The sequence below is a fragment of the Pollicipes pollicipes genome, unplaced genomic scaffold, assembly GCF_011947565.3.
Source record: "Pollicipes pollicipes isolate AB1234 unplaced genomic scaffold, Ppol_2.1 Scaffold_4295;HRSCAF=5057_pilon_pilon_pilon, whole genome shotgun sequence".
In the NCBI taxonomy this organism is placed as follows: Eukaryota; Metazoa; Arthropoda; class Thecostraca; order Pollicipedomorpha; family Pollicipedidae; genus Pollicipes; species Pollicipes pollicipes.
Window position 1 is genome coordinate 1,201,695 of NW_023596461.1, and position 23,396 is coordinate 1,225,090.

General features: G+C 51.7%; 2 protein-coding genes across 2 annotated transcripts; both read right to left on the minus strand.

Annotated features, from left to right (window-relative positions):
* Positions 1-776: 776 nt before the first annotated feature.
* Positions 777-2,918, minus strand: LOC119096500 (zinc finger protein 628). Its single transcript, XM_037219410.1, has 2 exons — positions 2,472-2,918; positions 777-2,390 (listed from the first exon to the last, which is right to left on the minus strand). Exons 1-2 carry the CDS (start codon positions 2,862-2,864, stop codon positions 1,560-1,562), a joined length of 1,224 nt encoding a protein of 407 aa, XP_037075305.1. The 5' UTR covers positions 2,865-2,918; the 3' UTR covers positions 777-1,559.
* A 9-nt stretch (positions 2,919-2,927) lies between these two features.
* On the minus strand, positions 2,928-5,186 carry LOC119096501 (trithorax group protein osa; the record flags this gene model as incomplete). The annotated part of the gene is made up of 2 exons (XM_037219411.1): positions 5,139-5,186; positions 2,928-3,665 (listed from the first exon to the last, which is right to left on the minus strand). Coding segments are annotated over exons 1-2 (786 nt in total), but the record flags the coding sequence as incomplete, so codon positions are not given.
* Positions 5,187-23,396: the final 18,210 nt, after the last annotated feature.

The following is a 23,396-nucleotide window of genomic DNA, read 5'->3' on the forward strand; positions in this document are numbered from 1 at the left end:
GTCCATCACTTACGTGAACCTTGGTTTCAAATAAAACTCTGCGTTTCCGGAAGCACGGCTGCCGCTGGAGTCGGAGGTGTCGGGGATCAGATATGTGCGTGCTGAGACTGAGACCCACGTCGGTATCAAAGTCGCATTGAAATGGCAATGCCAACGTGACTTAAAAGTGCGAGTCAAGGCCTTTAACGAGCTGAAAAAGACAAAAGCAGGCTGAGGTATTGCAGATGTACGCCGACCCGTTCAGGAAAGCTGTCCCCCGCCGACCCGATACGCATCGGACGCTGGCTGTGCGCCAGATAGAATCTGCGCTTGACCTTCGTACATCTCATGGCCGAGCTCCGGTGCCGGTAACTGGCCATTCTTTACGCGGCGCCCGCGCGCCACGCGACGTCTCGTCCGTGAAATATGGAGCGCCAGGCTAAACGAAGGCCCATTAATTTGGCGCGGTGTGTCGCCATGACTACGCCGTCACGTGACCTCTGCGCGTCCCGCCCAGACGGGTTTCTGTCGAGACGCTCATGTCGGCCGTGGAGGTCATTGGAAACATAATCCCAGTGTTTAGCGGATTTTCGAAATGCGACCCCCTGGAACGTCCAGTGAAGCTTGAAAGTGGCCGCGTTTTGCATATATTACGCGTCGTACGGGACAGCTTGGGAATATAGGGCCATTTTGAGACCAGCAAATGCAAAATCTAAAATAATTGTATTTTGAGCGTAAAAACTACTCGAAGTAACACCGAGTATATTGACCACGGTTTGGCAAAATGGACTATCAGCAATGTTTCTTCGGGTGTTTATTAAATACACACGAACGGCGAGTGGATGAAGATCATCACAACCTGAAACGGGAGCAGCTCGAAAGAGCGTAAAGTGCAGTGGAAGGGCAAAGATGATAATCGATGACATACGCGCAGGTCTGGCCTGCCAGCCACACAACAGACACACGCGCTTGCCCGCTCTCACCGATCGCGCAGCAGTATTGGCACATATATGCATTCCCGTAGTCGTAGCGTTGTTGGCCCCCTCTATGGCACTGACGCCCCTTCCTAAGTCACGTGGCCAACGCGAGCGGACAACGATCAGGACAGCCCCGCGCAACAGCCCAATCAACAACATGATTCCCTGAGTCCGTCCAGCGCCGGCCGAACGGACGTCAAAGTCGATCGCATGATCTGTAAAATACTCGCGTCATCGAAAACAATGCCTCGCCGCCGCGCCTTTCAACACAATGCCACGCCAAGCCAGCGACGAGTACGGCCTCCGCGTCACTGAGCGTGCAGGCTGCGGCCGTCCGGAGACGCCCGCGCCAGACCCCTGAGCTCGTCACTGAGATGCAACGCCGAGCGCGCGCGCGCGGCCGCGCCGCCCTTCCTGAGATTCGTCTGAGATGCGTAGGAACTTGGCACATGTCTTTTCCCGATGAGATGCACACGTCACATCTATCACAACGTCGCTATGTACATGGCACTGGGCGCTGAAAGCGAGCGAGGCTGGCTCGCGGGAGGGGAGCGTCCTGAGTTCGGTGCGCCGACTTCGAGGCGAGCTGGCGACGCAAGCCGGTCAGAAGCTGGGCTGCATCAGGTGGCCGTTGGTGTTGCCGTTGGTGGTGCCGGAGAAAGCTGCTTGAGCCTGGCCCGGGTGCGGCGACCAGCTTTGCTGCGGGCTGGCCGGCGGCGCCTCGTGGGTGGGCATGTGCTTCTCCATCTGATCCTTACGGATGAAGCCCTTACCACACTGCTGGCAAATGAACGGCTTCTCGGTCAAGTGGGTGTACTTGTGCCGCTTGAGGTCGGAGAAGTGCGTGAACTCCTTGTCGCACGTGTCACACTGGTGGCGCCGCCGGTGCGTGCGGTCGTACTCCTGGCAGCTGACCTCGGGCCGGTGTCGTCGGCCGCACTGCGCGCACTTCGTCAGCCGCTCGCCGTTGTGCTGGCTCTCGCGGTGCAGCTTGTAGTACTGCAGGCTCGAAAAGCGCTTGTTGCAGCAGACGAAGGGCTCCTCGGACAGCTCGGAGTCTTCGGAGCTCTGCCCGCTGCCGCTGGCTGAGCCTGGCGATGCTGCACCCTCCGACTGGGCGTCACCCCCGTCGCCGTCGTCAGGCTGCGCCGGAGGCGCGGGCAGCGGCGGCGGCGGGGGCTGGGGCTGTTGCGGCGGTGGCTGAGGCTGCTGCGGCGGCGGGCCCGCCTGGCTGTACACCGGCTGGTAGCTCCCGAAGCCGTACGGCATGCCGGCCGCGCTGTAGGCGCCGTGGAAGGACGTCGGCAGCGGCTGCGGGTTGGGCGCGGTCGCCACCGACACCTGGTACTCGGGCGCCACCTGGTGAGCGTAGCCGAGCGTCTGCGGCGGTGGCGCTAGTATCGGCGTCGGACTCGGCTGCGACGGCGGCGCCGGCGGCGGCGGTGGCGGCGGAGGCAGAGCCGGCGGCCGCGGCTGCTGCCGCTGGCCGAAGTCGAAGGCAGCCGGCGGTGGCACGCTCTCCTGCATCGGTGGCGTCATCGGGTACTGCGGCGGAGGCGGCCCGCTGGCCGGGAAGCCAGCCATGCCGTACATGCCGGACGCCATGCTGACCAGCGGAGGCGGCGCGGCGGCTGGCTCGCCGAAGCCAGGCCGCGGCCGCTGCTTCGCCTTGGCTGCACCGGGGCCGCCCGAACGCTTCCCGTCCTTGGCCTGCCGGTGCACGATCGTGTTGAAATGCCGCTTCAGGTGTCCCATGCTGGTGAACTTTTTGTCGCATATTTCGCAGAGGTAGGTCTTGGGCCGCTTGCAGTGCTGGGCCTGGCCGGGCCGCAGGGACTTGTCGCCGGGGGAATCTGGCCCCGATGGCGGCCCGCCACCGAAGCCCGGGTACAGCGTGGGAGGCGGCATGGCTACCTGCAGACCGGCGGCACCCACGTATCCCTGCTGCTGCTGCTGCTGCTGCTGCTGCTGCTGCTGCTGCTGCTGTTGGTGATGAAGTTGCTGATTTTGCTGGAGCTGCTGATGTTGCTGATGTTGTTGTTGCTGCTGCTGCTGCTGCTGCTGCTGCTGATACGGCGGCTCCATGTACACCTTGGGTGGGATCATAGGTGGCGGCGGGGTGGAGGCAAAGTGGCTGGGCGCGGCGGCGTATTGGGGAGGCGGGTGGCCAGGGTGGCCAGGGTGGCCGGAGAGGCCGGGCAGCCCCGGCAGCCCAGCTGCTCCACCACCATAGTACAGCTGCTGCATCGACGTCCAGCCGGCCACTGGCGCCGGCGTGTAGAAGTGCACCCGGTTCGAGTCGAGGTCGAGAATCTCGGCGCTCTCGTCGTCGGGCGACTTGGAAGCGTGGCCGCCGAAGCCTCCGCTGTCGGGCGTCGGGGGGAACTGCGCCTCGCTCCAGACGCCGGACTCGGGGCCCGGCTCCGGGCCCGGCTCGGCCGGCGGCCAGTACTGCGGGTAGAAGTGCTCCTCGCCGGGTCGCGCCATGGCCGGCGCGCCGCCGCTCTTGGCTTCGCCCGCTCGCAGGCCGTCCCACTCCGTCGAGTTGTTTTCGTGCGTGGCGAGGAAGGGTGGCGCACGCTCCCGCGGCTGCGCCTCGGGCGGCGCGGCCGGCCCCGGGCTGCCGGTCGGAGTCGGCGCCGACGGCGCGTGCGAGTACTGCTCGTGGATCTCGAGCGACGTCGCGTTGGAGAAGTTGCGGCCGCACAGCTTACACGCGAACGGCGCCGCGCCGGCCGACGCCGCGCGCTGGCCGTCCATGCTCGCCGGCCGGCGGGCGCGTTTCCCGCGCGCGCGCGCGCGAGCCTCACCGCTGGCGGCCGCGTGTCGCGTCACTCGCGGCGCACCTGCGTCGGGATCGCAACACTCGCACTCGCGTCACCACCACAAGTCGAAGCACTGCGCCTGTTTGTTTTCGGGGACCGGCAGGACAGCGGCGCCCATGTGTAGTCTCTTTTTGTGCGAGTGGCAGGACTGATCTGGCCGGCGCCGTCCGCCCCGAGCGTCCGCGCTTACCTGTACACAACTATCGCCCTTGTCGACTGACGAAACCCCAAGGTCAAAGGTGGTAATCGCGTCCAACCAGCGACCGGTCAGAGATTTTACGAGGCTGGGGAATAAAAAAGAACCTGCACTAAAATTAGCTGGAGATTTCGCAGGTGTTGTGTCTGAAATAATCCACCTGATGTTCTTGACCTGTACACATAGAATATTTTGGACAAAGTCGGCGTCGAAGTGGTCGCAAAGAAAGCCAGCAGGAGTTGGACGCCTCTCCGCGAAATTAACTGGCCGCGAACCTACTAAGACGTTCCATACAAATCACGTGGCAGAGGGGGAATAAATTGGAAGAAGCGGGGATGGGGGCAGTAATATACTGACCATGGCCGAGCTGTCCAGTTTGCCATGCGCACGACTGTTCAGATCCACTGGAAGCACGGGGTGGCAAAGCTCGGTGCGGAGCCAGCTCTCGGAGAACACTCACTGGTAGCCCTCACACCTGCGCACTGCCTTCACCGGTACCTCCGTGGTCCTGTTTCACACCACGTTTGAATATCCAGACGGATTTCTGCGTTATGACACCCAATGTTGGGTTTTTCATGCAAGACATTGCTAAGCGCTCTTTAACCACGATTTCCTTTCACTTGCAATGAGCTGAAGCAAGCTTACACGGACCAGGACTAGCTAAACGCGACGCAGATGCTGTATGGGCTGAGCGAGTTTAGGTTACAGCCAATATACCTCCAAAGGAAACTTCACTTTGTGTTTGCGAGCAATTAACAATGACTCAATTTTCATTGTTTTAATCAGTACTCATCCCCGCATGTACCCCAGCCGGAAATGGTGACAACGCAACACCCGAACTTGCTGTAACTAGTGTCATGTCAGGGAGTGCGTCTCCTATAGTGTGTTGAAGTAGAACGCGCAGAGCAATTTTCAGAAGTAATCATTCCTTGCGTCTGATATCCCCATGAGGGAAAACAGAACTGACCATTGGACAGCCACACCTGAAGAGGTGTGCATTTACGTGCTCGCCACCCACGGTGTGACCCAGCTGAGCAGACCGGGCTCGGTCTGAGCCAGTCACGCCGAGTTTCCGGCGCCGCGCCGCGTCCGCTCGCCGCTCGCAAGCGCCAACGACCGGCCGGGGGACTTCAACGCCACACACGCGCAGTGGTGACTAACTCGCGACGTGGCCGCACCGAGGCCGGCCGGCCCGCTCTCCGTTGGCATGGCAACCACCGGCCGTAATTTGGCGTGTCGCGAGGCGACGAGTCGAGCCGAAAGACGAGACATTTTCTTGGGGAGGCTGAGTGCTGAGTGAGCTCCTCAGGGGCTCTCTGCGGGAGCCTTCGGTGGACCTGGACGACGTCGGTGCCGCGTGACGTCCTGAATATTCCACACTGTCCGGACCGTTCGGCCGTTTGCTGTGAGCTGGGGCACCAGAGGGCCTCTCTGGCGTCTGAGGGCCTCTGCTGCCGACACGTGGAATCACTCTGGACGCGGCAGCGTGGCGTGAGATGACTGTCGTGCGGTCCGAAGTTTGAAATAAAATGTGTCAAATCGATATAATTAAAGGACACGAACATGACGTGATTTGAGCGGAAGAAAAAACGGGTATATTAGTGTTACTGGGGCCCGTCATATGAACCACGCACTTAACATTCATTTTTCTGGCAAGGCATCGACCATGATGTAGCGTCAACGCGCAACAGCAACAAGCGGCGGTTTTCACGCCAGCGGGGTCGTGCATGCTACTACAGGCCAAGCATGCATCGATTGCACAAACATTTTCTGACGTCACACGTAATATTTCGCCGCTCGTCGCGAAGCCAACACGTGCAATGTGCTGTGCAGATACTAAACAAGTAGTAGATATTCCAGGTGGCGTAGCATGAGACCCACCCGCGCAGCGGAGCGCCTCGTTCTAGGTGAGCATACAGTCTTAGCGGCCTAAAAGTATTTTGAAAGTCTACAGGCAATAGATCGCATAAGTCCTAAGATTTTACTTCCGCAGCGTGCAAAAACATCGGATTACAGATTCTGATCGGCAATGTATGATTAAGGTGTAATCAGTCTGATGATCTGTTTAATTGGTGTTTTTGCTGCCTCAAAATTATGTACGAGGTGGGTAGCTGTCAGTTTTTGCTGATACCGCCACACACGTGTCGCAGGTGGTCCCATTTTTGCGGCTGATGGAATCATAGCGATGACACACGTCCCGTCAACTCATTCATAGATGACACATTCATTGATTGATTCGTTTCATCATTCGTTGATTCATTGAAGACGGGGACGTACTAAACGAAGCATGGCTTCAGATAAACTGCATCCTCAATTCTCTCACTTGGGCTTTAAACGATAGTCACAGCCCTATACCGGTTTACGGTAGTTTGCATTGCGTTTCTCCTATTCATGACGTGCATTTAATACCGCCCGTAGATAAAGTACTCAAGCCGAATCAATGCAAACCGCTGTGTTAAACTACAAAAGACGGGGTTGTTTACACTTATACATTACACGTTCCTAAAACAGTGAATGGAAAGCAAGTCTGCCCTCAGCCGACTTGGCACGAACACGTAACCTTTATTGAGAACAAACTCCCACAAAATCACCCGTTTATCCTCGCCACGGGCTCACCGCTGAGACTTGTCATTTGTAAAAATTTGCAATTAAGTAAGACTAGCTTAGTAAGAGTAGCAAAACAATTGTACTTACTAGTTAGTGAGAATAGTAAAATAATTGTACCCTTTTAACATTAGTTAAGTGCGCAGCAGGGCAATCAAAAGGCATGGGTACCAAAGAGGCGGGCAGGATCTTCTCAGCCCAGTCCACTCGCTTACGGTGGAGTACTGACCCCACCCATCTGTCCCCATTCGTGATCAGACCTACACAGCCGTCAGTCACCCATCAGCCAGTTTCCAACGACTGATTCCAAACAGCAGAATATGTGAACGTTTTTCGTTTAATTGCTCTGTTTTGATTTGAAAAACATATTCTTGTTACGTTACTGATTTTCACACATGTGTGACCTGCCTGAAGATGGCCTCAGTTTGCTGGTTAGATTCCTTGATGGAAATAGCCAAACCATTGCTAGCTACACAATAGGCTAATAAAACGCAGCCAATTGATAACACAACATGAAAGAACAAAACTAAATATACAAACTAGTACAGAAGGTACTTACCGGCGCCGGCGGGTACCTGCTTTTGATCGCATGGCTTGCTTTGGGTACCTATACCAATATCACCAATGATATGAGCATTAATTGTTGATTAAGAAGAAAAAGTTTTACACACAAGAGGCTGAAGCGAATGCAAGTAAAACATTAATACAAGCATTGTTAGCAGTGTTCCCATCTACAATCATTGCCCAAATGATGTCACTTTACCGGGAAAGAGAACTGATGCACCCACCATGAAGTCATTTGCTATCCTATACTACTTTTCTCAACACAAAATGTCAAGGTTTGTCTTCGGTTGACTTTGAACGACCTGACCTTGTAAAACCAGTCAGAGCTATTGACACAATTTAGTGTTTAAAGCTAAGGTAAGAAAGTCCGTCCAGAAAACGTCGTTGGAGTGCATTTCCTGCCAGTAGGAAGCGTTATCTGCCATTTTGTAGAACCACCTCATCGACAGTGACCTCAAGAACGAAGTCTGCAGATCATGAGCCATACTCTGCGACTCAACCCTCAAAGAACCTCAAATTTTCACGGGTGTAAAGATAAAGTACACTCAGGCATATAAAATGTCAGCACTGTCCTCAAGACCATTCAGAAAATATTCAAGGGAATACCTGATGGGTAGCTCTGAGGACTCCCTCGTTGGACAAGGGTTGACTGCCACCGGGTGGAAGCCGCTGCAGAACTGTCTTTGGCAGGAATGCCAGGCATCGCCTTGGCATTTGGCTCTAATAAACTAGAGCCACACGACGAGAACTGGGAATAGCCTTTTGTTTATAGAATCCGAAAATTTCCAGTGCAGTCCTTTCAGGTTAACCGCCAACACCCCAGGTCAGGTCAATCTTTTATTGCGAAGTCTCTTTTTAGCGAAACAGCGATAATGAAAGTGTTGTGCATTCACTGCTGATTGAGAGGGTGATCGGTGGGGAGATTTTAAGGGGAGGGTGTCTAATGTTTTTGGTTTCGCAATATTTGCCGAATGAAAGGTTGGCAATTGTCTATGATTAATTTTGGTTGCTAGATGCGCGTTTGGGTCCCCCAACAATTTTGATTTATCTTTTTTATCGATCGCATCGATAGGTGTGCGTGAACAAATACAACCCTAAAGGATTGACCAATCAGAGGACAGGAAAGGAAGAATGCACTGGCTTATATGTGGTGAGTAACTGCGCGCTAGAGACATGGCCATTTTTTGGTTGCTGAGCAACGTAGGACAATCACATTTCCCTTGAGCCTGGTGCAGCCGTTTGACACGACATACCACTTGTTGCTCATGTCAGTATATAGTAGGCCGACATGAATTGGTGCGTATCAGCTGACCAGCCTTACCATACGTCTAAACCCGTACATTCGCAACAATCAGCTGAATGTAAAAAAAATCAGCGTGATGGCCGCCACCATCGCCGCGTAGGCAACCTGCTGTCAGCGCTCACAAGTGACATCTTCGAGACGCCATTGGCTAGAGCTCACGACATCTTCTCAATGATGTCGGTGTGTTCAGTAGTGAATATTGCTTGGGGGCTACCGAATAACCTTCTTCTTTCATACAAACCAAAGACACATTGGGGTCTGTAGCAATATCTCGTCAGCGGAGGCGAATTTGTAGAAACCAATGACACCAAAATTTGTAAATCAAATATGTGCACCTTCGAAAATCCTAACTTGACTAGACATATTCTCTTGAAGGCTCATTGTGCTATCCAGAGGCAGCACGCTGTTGCCAGGGTCCCTATATGTCCATTGGTGGGGTCAATCCAGTCGCTAAGGAACGTTCCAGTTTTCCTCTGATCTCTTTCGTTTGCTCGAAGGGATCTACGCCGTTGCCAGGGCCCTATCTGCTAGCTTGCCGGGGCACTCTCGATCAAATGGGGCCCTACGCATTGGTAGTAGACTCTCCGATCAAGATGGAAGGATCTTTTTTCTGCTGCCGAAAGCCCCACATGTCCTTGCGAGCGCCAGGGTGTTTTGCCTGCTCATGTGCACGGGCCTGGCTAGATTATTTCATGTGCGCAAGTCCAAGATCCACACGATGACGATTTCCCTTGGCACCTTAGCCTTAGAGCAGCAGTTGGAAACGCTCCGATAATTTTTTACGCCCAATTGCCTAAGACTTTATTGCTCGCCACCGATAGTGCATCTGCTATTTCTGCTGTTTCTTGATTACATGAGGTTCATTTTACTTGTGCATCACGTTCTTGTCACATTTTGAACGTAGGATATTTTGTATTTGTTCATTACACCCGAAGAAAACACTCTGCATTAGTCATTAGCAGTCAGCTGGTGGCATCGACTAGCCGGCTAATCGCCGTCAACTGGCTAGCCGAGAATCAAGTGTCGTGCTTGATTCTGATGGTACTGAGCAACCAAATTAAGTTCAGTTTTCCGTACAGTCTTCGAAATGTTTAACTTCAAAATGACAGGATCCACCATGATCTTGAGAAAATGAGCGCGCTCCACGCATATGTAAGTGAAAAGTTGAAAAATGCCGCTCGAAAGCGAGCACTCGACCAATAAATCAGAATCGGGCAGGAGGGGCTAACTCCCAGCTATTGCGAGAGAAATGTCGGAAAACATATCCCGGCTCTCGTATTTGAGCTGCCATGCCACTGACAAAAACTTAGAGGCACCACAACTGAGCTCCTTAAGTACAAACGGCAGCCAACTTGAGAGTCCTGGGGCTTATGAACGCTTAACAGTGTCCGATCAAAAATTTCGTCAATGGGGGCACGCGACAACGTGAAGCCCCCTAGCGTCTTGGTTGCCTCCAAAATGTTTGGGTTTCAGTCCTCAAATTTTAGGATCATGATGTATACCGTTTTTTATACAAGAAGTCATCTTCCTGTGCGCAGCCATAAACACTAAGTGTATTGATGGCAGCTACAGGCTAACAACTATGCACACAACAAGACGTACACATGCTATACTATATCGATATTTTAATGAAGTTTACCAAAAACAGTCCGTGTACAAATGGTAAAGTCCAGTAAGCGTCGCCAATAGCAGCTGGAAATGCGAATACAAAATCGCCAAAGCGGGCAATCCCATCACAGATATTGTGGTAATCGATCCCATCGCGTGGATGGATATCCACGCAATTTTTCTGAACCTAGAAGGGCAGTAATCACAATCATCATCATTAATTTCAATGCCATCCGAAGCACGGGCTTTTCGCGACACCAGTCATATACGCTTCAATAAAAAGGTAATAAACCTGCACAGCCAGCGGAGTCACAGGTAGTTCACGAAGGCCTGAATTCAAGTGGAAACTATTATATACCATTATCCATGCATTCCCATGTACGCCTACGACATGTCCGTCCCGTTAATGCGGCTGTGATCGCTGCTGGAGGACAATTCCATTCGGAAATCGGACGAAAATTTAACGATCCTCAGGCATGGTCAGTTCGTGCGCGGAGTACACTGAAGAGTTGAGCCATCGATGGCCGGGCATGTCTGACCGACGCCTTAGATCATTCAGTTCTTCAAAGTAACGTTTTGGCCCCAAAAATGCTGCAGCCGAAAGGCTACCACCTTCGTCACGTTTTGTTCAGATGGTCGCGCCTTAGCTCTCTTTCAGCAATTGCCGAGGGCGCTACCATAGCTGGCAACGATCCGGGAAAATAAGTACCTGGAAATGGATACCGAATTGTTTGAGAGCATCACCATGCTTAATTTGAAAGTACCGCATGCAGCCATGGGATTCAATGACCAAGCCAAAACTTTGTAGAATTGTTAGAATATAATGCTACGAAAAATGCCACGAAAGAACAAACATCTGGCACAATGCGATGTAAATCTGGAGAAATTGGCGAGTTTTGCGTTACTTTACATATAATTCATGCATTTTCGGTAGCTTTTATTTTGTTTAAGTGCGTTAACTAAGTATACCAATTTGCGCAACCCATTCGAAGAGCGTGTCAGGAGCGCTGATAAACAAACCCAGTCCCCGGATCATTTACCACTCTTTCGTCCACAATGGTCTTGGCAATCTCCGCTACAGATTCGGCCGGCCGGCGTCCGGCGGGGGTCCTCGTTCGCCCCTTTCACTGGCTCAGCTGACATCTATGACTTCCCCCACGGCGTCGCCAGGTCCATGAGCGCCTGATCCTCCATTAAATCTCCCTAGACTGCGGACGTTGTAACTGTTGCAGTTGCGTACTTCCGCAACGGCCATTTAGCAGCGTGGGTGACACTTCACCCAATGCCTGCCTGCACCGAGCCTGAGCTACAGCCGCCACTGCTCGGTCCCCTCCCGCGCGACGCTGACACCGCCCCTGCCCGCCCCGACAAACAGCGGGGCCGCGCGCGCGCGCCGCACCGTTGGCGTCCGCTGGCTGGCGCCGGCGCCCGAGCAACCCTGGCCGGCGGCGGCCGCCCGCCGCGCGCGCTCGCCGCCGCGTCAGGGGCGGCCGGGCGGCCCCCTGGCCTCCCCTCCCCCTCGGTCGGGCTAGTCCGTCCGTTCATTGTCGCCGCGGCCGGGGGTCAGGTGGCGTCCGGGAGGGCCGTCCGTCCGCACGTGGCCGCCTCAGCAGAGACTCCATTCATGGCTCGCCGAACGGCTGACGAGCAGGCGTCGGGTGAGGTGACGCATGCACCAGAGAGTAACCGTCACTCCGCTGTGTAGGCGAACATGTTCGCAAAATGTCGGTCAGTTTAACGAGGAGAATTAATCTGAGGCGCCTTCTGCAATTCTTGAAGCCGGCGGAGAGCACGTCAGATTGTAACGAATCATGCAGCAAAGCGGGCAGTACCAAAGACACCATGGGCCGGAGTAAACTCAGACCGGCGTGTTTCAAGTTCTGCAATGAGCTACAAAGACTCCAACGTCATCAAAATTATTCTAATTTCCGGCCACAAATAAAGCAGTACGCTTCACATGAACTATCTCCCTCGTCCGCGCCGTCTGCAGCACGCTCCCCCGTGCTCCCACCTGTTTGCGGCGAACGCTGCGCTCTTCCCGCCGCTGGACGCCATTTGGACGCCATGACGCGGGCCGCCCTCGAAAGGCGATATGGGCTACCCTTGAATGGTTTCACCTCGCCGAAAATCCATTACGAAACCGCCTGAAAAGCTAGCGAGGCAGGTGAAGAAATCCAGTCAGGGATGACGGGCAGGCGAGAAGATCTGCGTTTCTTCCGCCGCGGAGTATGCCTGTGGCACCACGGGCGGAGTTGGTTGGGCGTCGGACTTCGGAGTCAGTGCCCGGCTCGAGGCCCGCGCCGCGTGCTTCACTCGTCGAGTTGCGATAGCTGACTGGGACGTTGCAACATGGTCAGAGCTTTCAGTAAAGAATGTCTTCAAATCCATGAATTACAAAGTTTAAGATGGCCACAGCTAGAGGTAATGCGGTCCTCCCAACTTGAGGATAACCATTGTTGGTCAGTTCACTTCAGTCAGTGCCCAGAGGGTCGACATTCAACTTTCAGATAGTTTTGGGCTCAGGTCCCCTAGACCCCCCCCCCCCCCCCACCGCTTCTTCTCCCCTGGTTCCCGTGGTCATGAACAAAACTTTCATTCAGCTGATGGAATCTCGTAACAAAGCCCGCTTCGAAGTTCATGGTTTCTATGCAAATACGGTTGTTGCCACAGGCTGAACTCAGCGATATCTTTCCAAGTAATGAGGTATAACTCTGTAGAAATCAGCGCTGGGCTAGGAGCAAATATAAAAGAATTGCATTGACACCGCAATCCTGGTAGACTGTGGAGCGAATTTCTGATTAAGCTACTAACTTTATCCACGATAATACACATGATGATGTAATGCGATGCCGTGAAAATCATGATAGCATCAATATCGTCGGCCACATTGATGAACACCGAGCATAATAAGTCCGCCGAATTATCATCCCCAATGTCGACGACAGTTCAACCGAACTATCGTGAATATTGATGATTCTTGCATAAGATCCTAGACGAATGTCATGGATGATTGGTAGCGGACTTGTCACATTCAAGTTTCGTTAAGTGTGTAGGGGATTAAAGTTCGTTTGAATATAGCCTTCTCGTATTATATGTCTGAGAGTGTAACCTAATGTTACACACCACGCTTGTCTAATATTTTGCACTGTTGGTTCAACAGAACTATTCTTACAGTAAAAACATCGATAACAGTTTGTGTTTACGTCCAAGTCAAACTTACAAATCCACACAAATTGCAGCTCCTCTGTTTGCTGATTTTTTCGGAATCTGTCCACCAGGCCGGAGGGCAGGGCGCCTCGTTCCAGCGCTCCCCTCCCTGCGCAGGAGCCCCCTGTTTATGAGTTCTGTGGAATTCGCCTGATATGTTGTAAACGACAAAAACACACCGGAGTGAGCGAGGCTGAATGATATATGACAGTGATATATGAGAGATAATTACCGTGTGCGAATAACAACCGTGAGTAATATGTTAGTTGGTGCTCTGCTTACCATGAGAAAAGCCACAATTGCCGCCGCGAATTTTTGCCAAAAACTCCGGCTTGCCATACTACAAACACACCCGTACTTCTCTCAGCACACAAGAACACCTGCCCTTCCCCAAACCTGCACTGCAGCGTTTTACCGCGGCTATGCGGCGGACTCGCCGTCTCGCCGACACCATGACGAGCCGAACGCTTCGGAGGGCGTTCAGAGCCGGCGATGATCAGTTCACCACGGAGAGCCGCCAGTTTGCCGTCGCCAGGCGCCGTCGTTTACAGCTGGAGCGCTAGTAGCATGTCATAAAATCGGCGTCGCCGGCACCGACACAGCGCGTAAATTTAGACGGATGTGTCAGGTTTATGGCGAACAGAGGGCGCGGCCGATGCGCGGCGCCGGGCACGACGGCCAGACGGCAGCGGAGGCGGCCCACCAGATCAGTCACCCGGTTCACTGCGCGCGCTCACAGCCGGCCAGGAATTTAATGCGCGCAATAAAAATTGGACTGGCCTGGTCACTGCGATCCGACGCTAGCCTCAGGCGCCCACCGTTTTGTGCGGGATAAACACGGAATTCACGGCGCTTTGTGTCCACCTAAGCCTTTAGGCATGGCTGGGGGCTTTGGCTATTTGGTATTCGTCGTTGGGGTCAGTCGAGAGTTCACGGTCACTCCGAGGCTCATATCAACTGACAGTGCCGGATAACACTGCTGTGCTCGTGAGGGTTGAGAGCATGGGGTCATGGCAGTAATGATATTTGAAAAGCAAAGTTATGCTGTTTCGCATGTCGTCAGCAGGGACATGTATCCAAAGATTGCCTGGATAATGTATGCGTCCAGGCTATGTATAAGATACATGTTGGCATAAACCGAACGGATTTCAAAGCCTGGCTGGGGGAAATTGAACGGAGGGACGAAGGGGAGGGGGGGGGGGGGGAGGGAACCAAGCCGCGAACAATCATTCCACTCGTGTTTTGCAAGAAATTAGATGATCTGAAATATCGCGTTTGTCTTTGAAGGCTTGAACGTTACTCCTCACCGAGTGGCACGTCCGAAAGCGCAAAAAAATCTAGTGGTTGATGGACCACTCTACGGCCCCATACACATATGAGCAGAACACGGCTTGGGGGCACGTCGCCATGTCAGGCACAGCAGGGGGCAGTTAAAGTTCGGTCAGAGCTCTGAGGCCAACGAGATAGGAATGGCTGATGATGGTCCTTGTGAGCGACGACGGGCAGCCGAAAAGGCGAGATAGTCTCAGGTGGTGAGACGGTCTCGGGTAGCACAATGACCTCAGGCTGCTGCTCACACCGGTGTTTGGCTGCAGCCTCAGCCAGGGACCCATTAGCTCGTGACGAGGTTCGTAGCGAAGGGGCGTTCGGATCTTGCGGCAAGCATTCCTGAAGCAGCGAGAAGACACCTTTGAGAATGTCGGAACTCCTCTCCGTTACAATGGCATGCAGATAGGCGAGGCCTTCAAAGAACTTGGAACACCTTAGATGGAAAACATGGCACTGCAGATGGCTGCTTGGATTGCAACGGATTCAGCTCAGACTATCGCGTTATAACGATACAGGTTTGCATGAAGTTTGGGCCCGCCCCCGTGCAATCAGACCTAAGGCGCACAATTACAAACAGGCAGATCTGGACGGTCTGCGCAGCGCGCTCAGGCAGATTCATAGACACATTTTGACTTATCTAAATGATGACGGTGCCATCTGTCTTTGCTATGACGTTATGTTCACCGTTACTGAAACTACATCCCTACAGTTGAGCGTGGAAAAAGCAATGCACTCCTTGATTTCTGCGTGACGGTAGGTGACTCATAAACGTAAAAAGATACGTCCTACTGCCAAAACTACTGTTAGACACCGTATCACCAGGGCCAACTTTAAGACTGCAGCCGATGACACATATCGCTGATACTGAGTCTAGTTGGATGTAGTGCGGCACCATGTTGACAACCCGAAGCGTTTTTGGTCTTCTGTTTGAAGTCATCAGCGCACAAATTTTAAGAGCGCGCCAGTTCTCTGACTGTGTCTTTGGCTTGGTTCTGTAGGTTCGCAATCCAAACGTTCATTCTTTTCCCAAACGATCCAAATATTTATATTTCTCACAACAAGATCCTGCCGTTTGCATCACCATTTGTTCCAAGTGCCTGAGTTAGACAGCTCTTCACAATACCAGAGGGCCGTGCCGTCCAAGTGTTACCCGGTCTCAGTGCACTCAAGGTCTGCGGCTCTGGCTGGCTTAGTGCCAGGATTCTTAGGAAGTGTCCGAAGAGCTCGCTGCTCTGTCATCCAGTGTGCCCAGTACGCAAGCAAGGTATGAAAGTTCTCTGTAAACTCTGGCGTCTTCCCTGCCATGTGGCATGCACTAAATGTGATATTAGGACGGGTCCAGAAAGCTGCCTTAAAATGAAATTTCTGTGTCTTTGATATCTATCTGTTCAACAATCTTGGAGAAGATCGTGCGCAAAGGCCTGCTGCAGGCTTGTCTGCCCCCTCTATCCTACTCCCAGCATAGATTTCTTTTAAAACGTCTCTGCAACACAAACTTTCCTGCATCCTTAAGCGACTGCTGATCATCTGTCTCAAAAGGCTAACACGCGAATTAAATCATTGGTTACTCCTCAGCATTCACAAACGTCAAGCACCTTCCCCTGTTACGGAAGCCCTTTACTTTTTCTGCATCGCCGATCGCGCGTAAGGTTGGCTGGAGTCGTACTTTAGCAATGGTCTGCAACGCGCAAGGCTTAACAGCAAGCAGTCCGACTGGATTCCAGTGCAATCCGGTGTCCCTGCAGGTACCACCTCGTGATCGCTGCTGTTGGGTTGGTTTTTGGCCGGTGTTCCCCACCGTATTGATTGTCGCGTATGATATTTATTGTGTTCTCTGATGATGTGAAAGTTGATCGTAAAAGACAAAAGAAGAGAGAAGAGACTGTTTCACACTTCCGGCAGAGTTCGATCACCTCTTTCGGTGATTCAATAACTGGGGACGGAAATTGACCCAGCTAAGTGCAGACCCATCTCATCTATCGACCGTAAGTCGCCCGTTTGCTACTCATGTGCAATAAATGGCCACCGCTTGGTCAGCTGCTAGAAAAGTCGTGATCTTGGCGTTCTCCTGGACTTCCAATTCACCTTTGTTAATTCCAAAGATGGGACAGTCTCAAAAGACAGTAGAACGCTGGGGCTTCTCATGTAAAGCATACGAATACCATCGACCCCCATCAAGCATGTTGCGACCATAAAACTTTGCAGCGCGCTTCTCCAACGCTCGGGCGGGTCATTTATTGTGTGCGGCAGCGACATTTTGAGTCCTACTACGGTTTCACATCTCGTCCAATTCAAGCAATCAAAACAACGATTGTCATGTGGCTGGGCTCAAGTGCTCGGTTCCAATATCCTTCACTGGATTATGAGCAGGCTGCTCAATCCATCATGTTGTTGTTATGCAACGTGTTTCACGAGATGCTCGGCTGTACTCAATGACACCACTGTTCATTCCGCCAAAGTCTAACGGTGCTCCCGGCAAGCTGCCCTTTCCCACTGGCCCTTGACGAACACTAATTCTATGAAAAATGGATTTACCTTGTTTTTATCCCTAACAATCGTTTTCTTCGGCATTCTTCCTCAACCAAGTTTTCTTGCGAAATGTCTTCTCGGTCTTCTTCGTTTTCCTGCTTGTTCACGGCCAACCCATTTCAGCCAGGGTATTAACAATTTTGTGACCTTTCATTGCCATCAGTTGACGTGTCCTTACAAAGCCTTTACGCCGTTCTTGTCCGGAAATGGCTCCATGCTTAGCTGGCGGGAGGCATGTCAAGACTGCCTGCTCGCCTGCTTATGAGATCAACACTGTCTAGCGTATTCCGAGCATTTGTCATTGCGCTTATTTTCATTACCAAGTCGTCTTTAGTATGGTAGATACTCTTATTCAGCCTTCCAGCTCACGTTGCCCTGGCGATTTTAATCCGTCACGTGATGCAATGACGGTGTCTGGCAATGAACTCTCCCCGCCAGCCAACGCATTGTGACACCACAGGAGGCTCAAATTCACGCGCGCGATGGTCTGAACCCATCGCGTGGGCCGCTCGCTGCCGGCAGAGCCCCATACCGCAAGTCACCTGCTACCGGCGCAGCAGCGGCGTGCGGTGTTCGAGAGTACTTTGGGCATCCACTAATCCACTTCCTATTGCGCGTTCTTTAAGAGTTAGGGAGAGAAAAATCACTGACGTTATCACTGTGGGCGGTGCTTGCATCGAACCCCACCTCAGCGGGTTGCCGTCTGATGTGAGTTGATCGGTCTTGCTGGAAGGGCTTATGAGTGATTGGCGGAGTGTTTAAGATATAGCTATATGGACTCCTACCTCTTATGTACGGTTCCTAACAAAATAAGCTTGTCTAACTCCGTGGCCCACCTGGGCCCGCCGTTCGCAATCACATGAACGATGCGCTCATTGAAGTAACGTTACCAGCATAGCATAAAACTGCCATGGCTTCTGTGCGTTGTTGTCCATGTCTACGCATCTATGTTCATGTCTGCATCCATGTTCGGCGTAACAGTTGTTCGAAGCCGTGCAGAGTCTAAGATGATTTCGTCGGCATGGGAACGAACTGACTGCCGCTGTCAATGCACTTGATGCAAGATTACTGACCTCTAGGTTCGATAACGGTCAAGCCCTTGATTCCCCTTCAAATAGCGAAGACTAACCAAATAGTTGGTCGCTGTTACCATGAATGTCCTTAGTCGGTTACGTCACAAAACCCCGTTGTCCCGAACATTGAAGTCCCTGGTAATCGTGGACAGCGCCGTGCTGTGATTTCGGATGGAAGTTTCGTTGTAGGGTACCACCAGTGGTGGCGCTACTATCCGCCAAGGCTCTTTTGTGTTCGGTGGAAGACTCGGCCTTTTCACCAGTGTTGGTGGATTTGAAGGTTAGCGCACTCATTTGCTGTTCAGGCCTTGGTGTGAGCAGTTTTCCCCGGATGTAGCATTTATCCTTGAATTCGTTTTCAATAAATTGAAACGCTATTGAAAGCTTCGTAGGCTATCGCCATGAAAACTAAAAGACGCGAATCTTGGAAACGTCCCTTTTATTGCCAGACGTTTTCCATAATACGATGTTTGAAATGTAAGACGTTCATGCGTACGCTTTTCACTAAAGGTTCTGAGTGTGGAACAATAATGAATTTTAAGGATGTCGGACCCTGTTATCATATCACCGATAAAAAGCCAAAGGATTCTCTTTCAAACTCGCCGATGCCACGGCCTAAATTCCCATGACCTATCCAGTTGCTGGTCCTTTAGACCCGCAGAACGGCAAGTGAAAAATATAGAAGTAACCCAGCGTCTACATCAAAATTGCTGCCGGCGTCAAACCACTTACCACGTCAAATGAACCTGCTATTTGTTCTTTGAAAAAGAAGGCTGACCAGAATCGGACCACAAGTCAACATCCTTTCAATAGACTGTCATGCTTCAAAATGCAAAGCGCACGACCTGACCTGAGAGTAGGCTACTGATGGGTCAGTCTTAGGCTCCACCATAAACACCCCGCTCATTACCGAAAACGGAGCGGTATTGGACTGGGCCAGTCAACTCTTCGCAGCCGCAATGACAAGGAGGGGCTAGCTCTGTGCCGCATCATGGAATACTTCAAAGGTGCATCAAGTAATGGTGCGTCGAATCTCTGCAGCTCCACCGGGTCGGTTAATGCTTTAGACGCTGTCTTGAAATTTCAATTGTGAAAGAATGAGGCACAAGGTCATCCAAGTCGTATCACGTCAGTGACCTAATTCGACCTTTGGAGGACGGAAGTGACCAAATTCCTTCCAGATAGTTTCATACTCGAGTCTGGATTCAGAGTAAAAATCTATCTTAAGAGGCATATTCCTCATATTAGACGGTTGATCAAGCAGTTTTGTTTAGTGACCTTCCCCGTCATTCATGAGGTCATGTCAAGAAATTCAGGCGAGCTTCAAAAAGTACGCTATAAAGCTGATTAAGAATATAGCTGATTCGTTTTGACCTTGATCTGGCCTTCATGCCCGTCTGGCACAAGTTCATTGCAACTTCTTATAAGCCTAATTTCAAAGGTCTAAGGATCTAAACAACGATCTTATAGTTTTACACCTTCGTTACCTTGGTGCAACACCGCGTTGTTGTACCAGTTTGAAAGATTCCTGAAGAATCGCCTTCAGTAACAATATGGTCTGTCTTGGACTCGCTACATCTCAGCGGCGGAGGGGTATATCTTATCTGCATGCCCACCAAAAGATTGGCTTTTCAATTTTCGATAGCCACACAAAGTATGCTGCACCGCTCGGAAGCTATTCTGGGAAGGAAAACTTAGTGGGTGTCAAACTGATCCCTAGCAGAGCGCGCGATGTGCGTTTCCGTGCAGGCAACGTCATTTAGCTTGGTGGTGTTCCTGCGGGGCTCCTGGGTATCGGGTATATAGTATGCGCTCTCATCAACAGAATGCAAATGAACTGAGACACTCGAAAACAGTAAAAAAACGCACGACTATCAATCTGCAGTGTTGTATCTGGCAGCATACGAATCAACGCGCTTCATGCAATAAAAATGCACAACGTACCCACGCCATTATTCTGAACCCACTTGGCGAAGGGGGCCTGTCGTAATGACCAGCCTTGGTACCTTGCACCCGGGTCCAATCCGTATGAATGAGCTGCTCGATGGTTGTGCGTTGCTTGGTCACTGCGTTGCAGGTTAATGTAGATCAAGCCATATTTCATTTCAGACAATCTGCCACCTGTTTGTGAAAACGCTTCGAGGAAAATCAGGAAAGGAGAAAGGTATGTGCGTCTCTACAGCATGACAAAGACTGCAATCACTCACTAAATTTCAGTTGTCAGTTGCTGGAATGCCCCTCCCGGTTCCATTTCAGAAGTTCTATCCTATTTTCCTTCATTCCACTCCAACCTGTTTACCTCAGTCATGTAGGGATGTGTAATAATTTCACATGACTCCCATGCAAGGCTGATATGTAAATGAATGTCAACCATTTTTAGATTTTTCCAATGGATTTAAAGGTACTTTATGTGATGCCCTCCAAACTCCTTCCAATGGCCAGAAAGACAACAGGAGTCACAAGCTGGCGGCATCTCCGAATAAGTAAAATCATGGTTCATTCAGGGGTGCCCGCTCCGACCCAGTTTATGGAATGCCGAGCTTCCCGTTCAAACCACGTTTCCAGCGATTTTATCCGAAGCCGTCCCCGCTATCTCCTGGAGCGCACGCCCTGATATCTGATGCGGCCGGAGCACCCCAATGGGGAGCCGACGCCGGAGCTGTCAGGCACCGTAACAGGCCGGGTACCGGCCAGGACCACTGCGCCGCTCCGTATCAGCGCTGTGCTCCATATCGGCGCTGTGGAGGGCGGGAGCCTCCGAGGGTTTTCAGAGGCTCCAATCAGCAAAGCAAGACATCGCTCTCGTCGATCACCGATACGTACACCAAGTCTTCTGGCTACGCCTTGAAATGTTTGTTTTTGTGTCCCATTTGATGACTGCCATATATATATATATATATATATATATATATATATATATATATATATATATATATATATATATATATATATATATATATGTGTGTGTGTATATATATATATATGTATGTGTATATATGTATATATATATATACACACACACATATATATATATATATATATATATATATATATATATGTGTGTGTATATATATATAAATACATCCAGTGCACTAAAGCACGGAGAGCTGATACCATATCTGGCTGGGCATTCGTCACGGGCCACCACTTCGGCTTTCTACCGAAGTATTCGTCCCTGGAGCTTTCAAAAGCACGCTCGTGACACAGTATGTTTACCAACAAGTCCGACGTGGAATGCAGTGTGCGCATGCGGTAATTTGGTCGCCCGTCGCCTGGGCGCGGTCAGACTCGGGCGCAGTTTTTCTCCGGCTCCATCACGGCCTGAGCGCGCCAGACACGTCCCCCAAAATATGTCAGCGCTGGTGGCTGGTGCCAGGCGACTTGAAAAGAAATTTGCGTTTATTTTCATGTCACGGTTCACGCGTGTCACTGGCTGCGAAGCGCCGCGGTTGTCGGCTGCACCGTTAAGCGTTGTCCCGCCATCCGCCGTCTGCTCAACAGGCGGCGGGCGCCGTCAGCCGGCGCCGCGCCTTTCATTGTCATCCAAAGCTGCTGCGGCGTCGGCAGAATGGCTTAGCTAGCCGATCCCACCGACACTGACAGATGTCGATTCACGGCGACTTTCCATCGCTGCCTTCTCGCCGTCTTCCTTGTCGGCCAGTGGGTCAGAAGACGTGGGTGGGTGTGGGTGGGGGGTGGGTGGGGATGGAGCACATTATTCTTATGTGATCTTAAAACCTGTAAGCACCTATGACCTCAACACCTGGCACCTGGAGGCATCACCTTAGAAATTGGGCTGGTCACAGCTTGCATCTCCATGAGAAAGAGCACGTTTGTGGTCTACGTCGGATATAGCTAAAACGACTACTACGATGTTTATTGTCCAAGAAATGCACGAATATAGGCATCACAGTCTTCAAAAACCTTTTAGTTTGTGGCATGACCCCAGTAACATTTTAGGGCTACGTCGGAATGAGATTCAGTGCATGTACATGGTGATCGCGTGGAACTTTGTTCAGTGCGTGGTAGTCCGTGCCGATACCATTGTGTTATATTACTTGTGACTCGTGGCCATCCTGGCTATTTCTCAAGACATTGTTTCCCCGCCCACAAACTCGTCACGTTATTATGGGTACGCATGGGTTTGGCATCTGCAGAGCCAATTACGCGGAAAACCTTCGGAAATACTGTTAGCGAAATCGTTTTTATCAGCGTCCCCTTCCGGATTAAGGCCTATTTTCTTGCGTCAGCAGCAGAGTCGACCCACATTTGCGTTGATCCTCTCGGAATCAGAGCTGTAATCAACCATATGCACTGTGGGTTCGGAAAGGAATCAAAACTGTTATCAACCACATGCGCCATGGGCTCAGAAAGGAATCAGGGCTGTAATCAACCATATGCGTTGTGGGCTCGGATCAGAATCAGGGCTATAATCAACCATATGTGTTGTGGGTTCGGATCGGAATCAGAGCTGTTATCAACCACATGCCCTGTGGGCTCGGATCGGAATCAGAGCTGTAATCAACCATACGCCCTGTGGGCTCGGATCGCAATCAGAGCTGTAATCAACCATATGCGTTGTGGGCTCGGAAAGGAATCAAAGCTGTAACCAACCATATGCGTTGTGGGCTCGGCAAGGATTCGGAGCTATTATCAACCATATGCGTTGTGGGCTCGGAAAGGAATCAGGGCTGTAATCAGCCATATGCGTTGTGGGTTCGGATCGGAATCGATTAAACGGAATAAAATCAAGCTACGTATGCAGCAGCGCTGCCCCAGCCTACGAGCATAACGGGAACCGCGCAGCCGCCTGCCGAGTATGATACATACTGTGCCGCTTAACACAAAACTGCAACGAAGTACGAGGGGCTAATCACCCAGTCTCGCTACCGTTGCCTGCGGCGTTGCATTCTGCGTTAGCCGGCACAGCCTACTCTCCCAGTGAAGACGAGCTCGCTCTATGCAATATGAAATGCCATTTTACAGCAAGCGAAGATCACGGCGCCGGAGAGACTGTTCGGATCATCCCCAGACACACCAGCTGATGTGCACCACTTTTGGTATGGCTTATCGTTAGATTCATGGAAGAAGGACTGGCTCCAACAGGTTTGAATAAAGGTGCTTACACGTAAGCATTTGTGTGAGCAGCCTGTGGCGAAGTCGAGTCAGCATCCAGCTATTTACAACACGTGTCTTTCAAAG